Genomic DNA, 8,556 nt, shown 5'->3' with positions numbered 1-8,556 from the left:
TAAGGACCAGTCTAATCCCAGTAACAACAGCAACTAATGAGTGACAAAGAGCGAGCGTTTGGTGATGGCTGTGGTGGACGATGTGGCGTCTTTGAGCTGGTGTTTACTGAAGCAGATGAAGAGTTTGGGCCTGATGAAGATCACACAGTCGTGTATGTTGCTTCTCCTCTCAGCTCTCTGTTCATACCTTCTTCTCTATATGGAAGTCAGTCAGACCCCAGCATGTGTCTGCAGATGTGATGGATGTGTATGCATGAAGGAGGACGCTGTACTTTGTCCCCCTCTGCACAGCTCTGCAGCTTTTACTGCCGCTCTGTTTGTTTAACTCGTTTCACCACTAATGTTGTCTACAGAGACCTCCAGCTCCAGTCATGAGGAGTTATTAGATTATTAGATTACTGCAGCGGGACCAGCAGCTTCCACTCTTGTAGACACCGAGCAGGAACACACAAGCCAGTGTTTACCTTCACAGGAGCAACTGTGACAAGGACACAGTCATTCATTCACCTGCAAGGTCAGCCCTGTGTCCTGCAGGCTGCACACTGCACACAACACACAGCATGCGGCATGCAGCACGTAGCATGCAGCACGGCGCAGCGTGCAGTGAAGGCGTCAGTTGCAGAATTCAAAGTAGATTCAAAGTTAATGCAAATGATGAAAGCCGGTCGCTTCCACCAGAACACGTTCAGTTTGAGCTCAGCGGGTTTTTCTGTCATTGATCTGACATGTAAATCTCTCATCATTAAAGATATTTAAAAACAAGCCATCTATGGTGGATTTATCTTCCACCAGGTGAAACACGTACTCACGATGTTTTTATCTGGATTCACAACAAGGAGAAGATCTCTGTAAAGCAGCATGGATTGTTTTGGGGAAAACAGTTTCCTTCTTGCTCATAAAGACGAACAGAGTGAGATTTTATTCACCTGAACGTGAGTCCATGTTCACATGTTCACATGTTCACATGTTCATATGTTCTCGACCCCCTGACAGGAAATATCCGCTGCTAAAGTCTCACTAGCTAGCTGCTAACTTCAGCTGCCTGCAGTTTGATTTCTGGTTGAGTTTTTTTTAACAAACTACCTGCATTTATAAATGTTGCCGTCGTGATGATAATGGTTTGTGATGTTGTGCGTAAACAACAAACAAAGAGCTCAAGGTGCTCAGCAGAGGCGAGGTGAACTGTCTTTGGGTAAAAACTCTGTGTTTATAAAAACCAGCAAACCTCTTTCACACACATGTATATGTTTGACCCATTGTTTGTGTCATACTCACAGATTAACACAGATATGCTCGTCTGGCCTCAGCTTAGCGTCTACATGCATAACTTCATCTGGACTCGGCTCGTTCTTCCTCTGCCTGCAACAAGTCTCTTTACAATACAGACCATAACTGCAGCGCTGCTTCACTTATTGAGATTTCAAACATCTGAACGATGCTCCGATGTGATTTATAGAGGAAGCTCGTGTAATTGCAGACATCTGGAGCGGCTTGAGATGAATTATTTCAACGTTGCTTCAGTCATGGAGTTCCTGAGCGCCGTGTTTTGTTCACTGTTTGTTATCTCTGCATCCAGAAGTGGGTCAAGCTCCAGAGAGGCAGCGTGTGAGGGTGAAGACGTGAAGTGTTCTTCCTCCCCGGCTGTGTGTGTGTCTGTTGTCGCTGCTCCTCTGGTTGTGTTTCCAGGAGCGACCGTTGCGTTGCGTTGGCTTCGAGGTCGGTCTCACGCTCTGCCGTCGCTCTGCCGTCGCTCTCTGCTCCGATCCAGAACCAGCTGAACGACCTGAAGCCGCCGGTCATCGGCCCGACGTGACTCTGTGACCGAGGAAGACCTGCAGCTCGAGGACGAAGAGCAGCAGATGTCGGTGTGCTCGTGAACACACTGGCATGCTGCTCGTGAACACACTGGCATGCTGCTCGTGAACACACTCGCATGCTGCTCGTGAACACACTGGCATGCTGCTCGTGAACACACTGGCATGCTGCCCGCTGACTCGTCGCTCGTGTTCGGGCTCAACAGATCCCACCAGCTCGTCCTGGACTCGTATTATTAACTCTTTTCTAATTTCTTGTCCGTCGTCACTCTGTGAGCTCGGAGCTGCTGCGGCCTCCGGCCTGAGTTTCCTCAGAGTTTAGCAGAATGCAAGCTTTGGGAAACGAGCTGATACCCACAATGCTTTGTGTTGTTGTGCTGCATGGGAGCGGTGATGACGAGCCCGTCATGGACAACACGTGAACATGTTAGTTTGTACTTTTACACGCACACGGGGGACTTTTAATCTTTTGAGGAAGACTTCCAGGTTTTAGAACGTCACACGTGTCCCTATGACGCACACACACACACACACACACACACACACACACACACACACACACACACACACACACCGCTGCACTTCATTGCCAATCACTGCATCAGACGTTGAGCAACACTGTTGCCCAACGTCTGAGCACCTGTCTGATCCTGTCGTTATTAAAATATGCAGAAAGCAGATGAAGGTTTTTAGAGAAGTGTTTTTTTATTGTGGCTGTGAGTCAGGTTTTGATTCCCAGAGAGACGACGGCAGTGATTCATGAGTCACGCTGGATTCAGACTCGCCAGCTGCTCGTCCCACACGATGCGACAGACAGATGTTATCAGCAGCGCTGAGTCTTCTGAATGAACCGGTGGAAGATGTTCATCATTCAGAGATTCAGGACAGATTAACGAGTCGCTTGTGAAATCAAATCTCTGCTAATGCAGAAGAGAAAGCAGACACCTCGTGACGCGGCCTCGTCTCTTTAAGCTCTGCGAGAAGACTCAGAGTTGGCCGCCGGCTCTCAGGGACCATGCAGAGTCTGGTCTTCAACGATCCTCCTGGATTAAAGAGGCTCAGCTGGGCGGCCGCCCCTCTGCTGAGTTTAACAACCGGCATCACAAAGAGCTCTGTCTCTCCTCCAAACAGCCGGTGACGAGTGTTCAGGAGCAACGAGGAGCAGGACGGCTCGCCAAAGACACTCGGCTCAGCGTCAGGGTTTTGAGCATGAAACCAGCCGATCAGCCAGCAGCCCTTTGTGCCCGCGCTGTGATTGGCTGAGGCCCGGCTGCAGCATCTGGACATGTCAGCGTGTCCGTGCATGCAGAGTGTTGTGTGTTCAGACCGGAGGTTCAGACAGTCGCCTCCTTCTCAGGGTTTAAGGCGGAGACGTCAACAAATCCTCCTGCGTGTTTCACCAGCAGCCGAGTGCATTCAGCTGACGTTAATCTTCCTTAAAATCACACTCTGCTCATTTCTACCTGCTCTTATCTGTTGAGCCTTTGTGGCCGATGACTCAGAGACACTTTGTGCGCCGCACACCTTGACAGCTCGTTGACTCCGGGGCTCAAACCCGCGTGCCGGCGTCCTCCGGCCGGAGCCCGAGGCGACACGGAGGAAACCTGTAATTACGTTCTTAACACTGGGGGAAAGCCGCAGAGGCCTGCAGGCTGCAGGAGACAAAGAGAGAAGCCTGTTGTCCGCACCAGCTCGCCGCTCAGGTCACACAATGACCTCCGCTGGAGGCCGGCGCTCTGAAGGGTTAATTACTGCAGCGGTCGACGCTGAGCCGAGGGGGAAGCCCCCGTGCTGCCTGCGAGGAGGCGGCGCTGGAATGTGGTCGTCAGCTGGACATCAAACCCCGCTGCCTCTGCACGCCAACACACACACACACACACACACACACACACACACACACACACACACACACACACTGCAGATCCGAGCTGAGGGAACGTCGCCGGCTGCGGTCACAACACTCCAGGAAGACTGTGATTCTGTCAACGTGAGGAAACGAGAGCGAGACGCTGACACAGAGAAGAGCCGACGTCACAGGCATGCTGGGAACCGACCTGGTGCTCACAATGAAGGTCTTGATATCCAGCCTGTTGGGCTCGTGGTCTCCTGTAGAGATGCAGCGCTGCCTCCCTCCTTCTTCCTCCTTCCTTCCCTCCTTCCCTCCTTTCCTCCCTCCTCCCTCCTCCCTGTGAGCAGTGTGGAGTAAAAGCTCAGGGGGATCTGACTCTGGATCCAGGAGCTGAACCTCCCACAGAGAGAGAGCCCTGTGACGATGAGTCGCTGCATGTTTCAGTGAAGTGGATGTTTCAGTGAAGTGGATGTTTCAGTGAAGTGGATGTTTCAGTGAAGTGGATGTTTCAGTGAAGTGGATCAGAGGACAGACGTCTGGAGGTCCGTCAGCCAAACGGCATTCACTCAAACACAACGTCCAGCGATGGGAATTGAACGCCCGAGCCGAGCAGAGGCACCGGCAGAGCTGTGAAGGAGACGTGACCTCTGCTTCATCTTTAGCTTCGTGAGACTCAGTGGAAGCTAAAGATGAAGGGCTGTGAGGCTCCAGCAGCTGGGATGCATTACTCCTCCTCCTCCTCCTCCTCCTCCTCCTCCTCCTCCTCCCCCTCCTCATCCTCCTCTTCCTCCTCCTCCTCCTCTGCCCTTCCTCTTCTGTTGTGACAGATGTGCACAATCAGAGAAAAGAAACATTCTTCTCTTCTGAGGACATGAAATGCCGACAAGAGATACAAGGACTCAGTGAAGCGGTCAGCGCTGGACACGGACTCACCCGAACAGCCACGAGTAACACAACTACACACCTGCACGCACAACACTGAACACACAACACCACAGAGGTCTGACCGACAGGTAACGCAACGCTGAGGCCAGCAGCCGCACAAATTATGACTGAATGACTGAAACATGAAACCTTCATGAGCTTTGATCTGTCCAAGAAGCTCAGACCTGATCCTCCAGCTGAGACCTGATCCTCCAGCTGAGACCTGATCCTCCAGCTGAGACCTGATCCTCCAGGTGAGACCTGATCCTCCAGCTGAGACCTGATCCTCCAGCTGAGACCTGATCCTCCAGCTGAGGCCTGATCCTCCAGCTGAGGCCTGATCCTCCAGCTGAGACCTGATCCTCCAGGTCAGACCTGATCCTCCAGCTGAGACCTGATCCTCCAGCTGAGACCTGATCCTCCAGCTGAGACCTGATCCTCCAGAGTCTCTAGTCTCTGGTCTCTGGTCTCTGGTCTCCGGTCTCTGGTGTCTAGTCTCTGGTCGCTGGTCTTTAGTCCCTAGTCTCTAGTCTGTGGTCACTGGTCTCTAGTCACTGGTCTCTAGTCACTGGTCTCTAGTCTCAGGTCTCTAGTCTTTCAGGTCCCAGGTCTCTGGTCTCTAGTATCTGGTCTCTAGTCTCAGGTCTCTAGTCTCAGGTCTCTAGTCTCAGGTCTCTAGTCTCAGGTCTCTAGTATCTGGTCTCTAGTATCTGGTCTCTAGTCTCAGGTCTCTAGTCTCAGGTCTCTAGTCTCAGGTCTCTAGTCTCAGGTCTCTAGTATCTGGTCTCTAGTATCTGGTCTCTAGTCTCAGGTCTCTAGTCTCAGGTCTCCAGTCTCAGGTCCCAGTCATCCCGTGAGGCTTCATGGGGTGTGGGCGGCTCCTTCGTGGTCTCAGAGCTCCTGAGAAGATCAAACATCCAGAGAAGGTTCAGTGGCTTCAGGACCTGAAGGAGGAAGCTGGTCTGCACCACCACTGCACCACCACTGCATCTCCACTGCACCACCACTGCACCACCACTGCACCTCCACTGCACCTCTCCTGCACCTCTACTGCACCACCACTGCACCTCCACTGCACCTCCACTGCACCTCCACCCAGACGCCACTCTGGAAGTTATGTTCAACACGTGAACCTGTCAAACACGCAAAAGAAAATACACATGCAAAGAAAATACACGCTACACGCTACACGCTACACACTGCGCAGACTTTATCTTCTCCAGACACGCTGAGAGACTTTCATCAGGCTCCTCCAGAGCAGCGCTCTTCATCCTGTGAGGATGAGGATGATCATTCATCATCACATGTCATACCTGTGAAGCTCTTTGAGGGATCCCTCACATGAGCAGGAAGTGTCCTGCTGCAGTTTGTCTTCTGGAAATAGATCCGTGTAAACATTCATATTCCATATCACGGAGACATGAAAGCACCTCCACTACTCTGTAATAACTGCACGCTTTGTGTCGGAGTGCAGCTGTGTTTAATTTAATAAGTCAAGAACAATCTGTAGTGGAAGATTTAAATGTCTGATTAAATGTTTTATGATTCACGAGCTGGTTGACAGAACAATATGATTCTCACTGGAGGAGAATGTGCAGAGTTATTACTCCCTGACGAAGGCTTCATGTTTTACAGCCGCTGGTTCAGGCCGTAATTAAAGTGTTAGATGTGTTTTAATCTCTGTAATCCCAGTTCAGATGCAATAATCTGGATGAAACGTGTTCCTTCCTCAGAAGGTGAAACTCCTTCCTGCAGCTTCAGAGATGTTCTTCCTCTCTCGTCCTGCAGAACCCGGAGTCCCTGGACTCGTCCATCCAGGGCGCTCTCTCGGCGCTCTTCCCGCCGTTCGAGGCCACGGCGCCCGTCGTGCTCAGCCAGCTGTTCCGCACCATCGAGGAGCGTTACCACGGCGATGCGCTGCAGTGCCTGCTGGACTTCCTCATCCCGTCCAAACACCTGCTGGAGAGCGTGCAGCAGGCCGCCTGTGTGAGTACCAGCTGACCGCCACTGTGAGGAGGAGGAGGAGGAGGAGCTCTTCCTCCTCTTCCTCCTCCTCCACAGAGGAGCACCTCTTCTTCCTCTTCCTCCTCCACAGAGGGCCATCTCTTCCGCCTCTTCCTCCTCCACAGAGGAGCATCTCTTCCGCCTCTTCTGCCTCTTCCTCCTCTTCCTCCTCTTCCTCCTCCACAGAGGAGAGGAGCACCTCTTCCTCCTCTTCCTCCTCATCCTCCTCCACAAAGGATCACCTCTTCCTCATCTTCCTCCCCCACAGAGGAGCACCTCTATCTCCTCTTCCTCCTCCACAGAGGAGCTCCTCTTCTTCCTCTTCCTCCTCCACAGAGGAGCTCCTCTTCCTCCTCTTCCTCCTCCACAGAGGAGCTCCTCTTCCTCCTCTTCCTCCTCTTCCTCAGTGGCTTAAATCACAGAAGGAAAGCTCTGCAGAAGTTCCTTCAGAAAGTGTCTTCAGCATCAAAGTAATCCAGTGTTGACTGTCTTTACATCTCAGGACACGATGCCAAACAACAGCAGTTTATTTCTTATTCCTTAAATGGTGACAATTTGCCGAATGTAATGAATATAATAAAGAAAGAAAGGTTTCCAGCAGCTCGCAGCTCATCTCTCTAACAGCTGACGTCGTGTTTCCTGTTTGTTTCCACACGAAGCTGCAGCTCCAACAGCAGCAGCTCACAGGACAATGAGAGTGACATTCCCTTTGTTCATACACATATTCACATTTTTAAATGACTAAATGTGACATTATTCTTTTACTGAAGCGCTTGCTGTTTGGGGGTTAAGGGCACAGCTGTGCATCCCACACATAAAGATATGAAACCGGCTGGAGAGTTTCACATGAAAGTTCTCTTTCTGGACATTTAGAGAGTTTAATGAAGCACAATGTGAAGCTGCAGATCCTCCACCGGCTCAAAGGAAGAACAGTTTTACAGCTTCTCTCTCCAGCAGAGCTGTTTTCAGCTGTGTGACATCATCACGAGGGTTTTAAGGGTTTTATATCCTCCATTAGTCTTCTAAACACAAAGTACCATCAGGACACTGATAGCTGCTGGAAATGGGCCTCAATACACGACGTAGATATTTCATTAAGAACCAGATGTTTCACCTAGAATAGTCTTCTACCACATTAACTATGAACAGAGGGGATTTATGATTCATCTACTGTTATGTTCATTAAGAAAAACTGTGCTTTTCTTTGAAAAATAAGCATATTTCTAAGTGAACAGTAGTGTTTAAGCCACACAGCTTAGTGTGTGTGTGTGTGTGTGTGTATAGTTGTACAGTTTATACACACATGCAAGTGAAATAACTGATTCATTTGTGCTGTTTTAAATGTCCCTGAAAGTGTAAATCTTCTAAATTATTCTGCTTATTCACGTAAGTGTGCAGTATCTTGTGTTGAAGTCGAGCAAGAGGAGCCCGCAATGAGCTGACCTTGTCCCCGCAGGCCGGATACTCTGACGTGGTTTTCCGCTGTGAGGGCTGGCCTCTGTGCCTGCGAGACCAAACCGTGGTCCAGTTGGCGCCCGTGAACCCGCTGCTGCTGCGCCCCGGAGACTTCTACCTGCAGGTGGAGCCGTTCGGGGACCAGGCGGCTCGCGTCGTCCTCAAGAGTCTCCTGGAGGAGGGCCGTCGAGAGGTGGAGGAGACCCCCGTGCCGGAGACGTCCTACCCCTGCATCTTCACCGAGGAGTGGCTGCGGGACGTCAACGAAGGACGCCGCGGGACGCCGCTGTCCCGCTGCCTGCTGTGCACGGACCAAGGAGTCGTCAAGCTGCCCTGGGCCAAAATCGCCATCCCGGAGTTCTTAGACAAGCCCAAGATCACGCCCGCTTATCGGGAAGCTCCTCCCGAGCTGAAGCAGGTCCTCGTCCCCTCCCTCTTCAACTCCTCCACCCTGCCGATGGAGGCGGTTTTAGTCCCCGCTAAAGACAGGATGCCGGGCTCTCTGAGGCC

At 51.4% G+C, this 8,556-nt stretch overlaps 1 protein-coding gene across 1 annotated transcript; it reads left to right on the top strand.

Moving 5' to 3' along the window:
• Positions 1-5,450: 5,450 nt before the first annotated feature.
• Positions 5,451-8,512, top strand: LOC137801650 (uncharacterized protein KIAA1755-like; the record flags this gene model as incomplete). Its single annotated transcript, XM_068598979.1, has 3 exons — positions 5,451-5,714; positions 6,376-6,573; positions 8,048-8,512. Coding segments are annotated over exons 1-3 (927 nt in total), but the record flags the coding sequence as incomplete, so codon positions are not given.
• Positions 8,513-8,556: the final 44 nt, after the last annotated feature.

Source organism: Clinocottus analis, unplaced genomic scaffold, assembly GCF_023055335.1.
Source record: "Clinocottus analis isolate CAN_PGR_092001 unplaced genomic scaffold, fCliAna1.0.p SCAF_42, whole genome shotgun sequence".
NCBI lineage: Eukaryota > Metazoa > Chordata > Actinopteri > Perciformes > Cottidae > Clinocottus > Clinocottus analis.
Note: the sequence above shows the minus strand (reverse complement) of the source record. Positions and strands in the feature narration are given on the sequence as shown.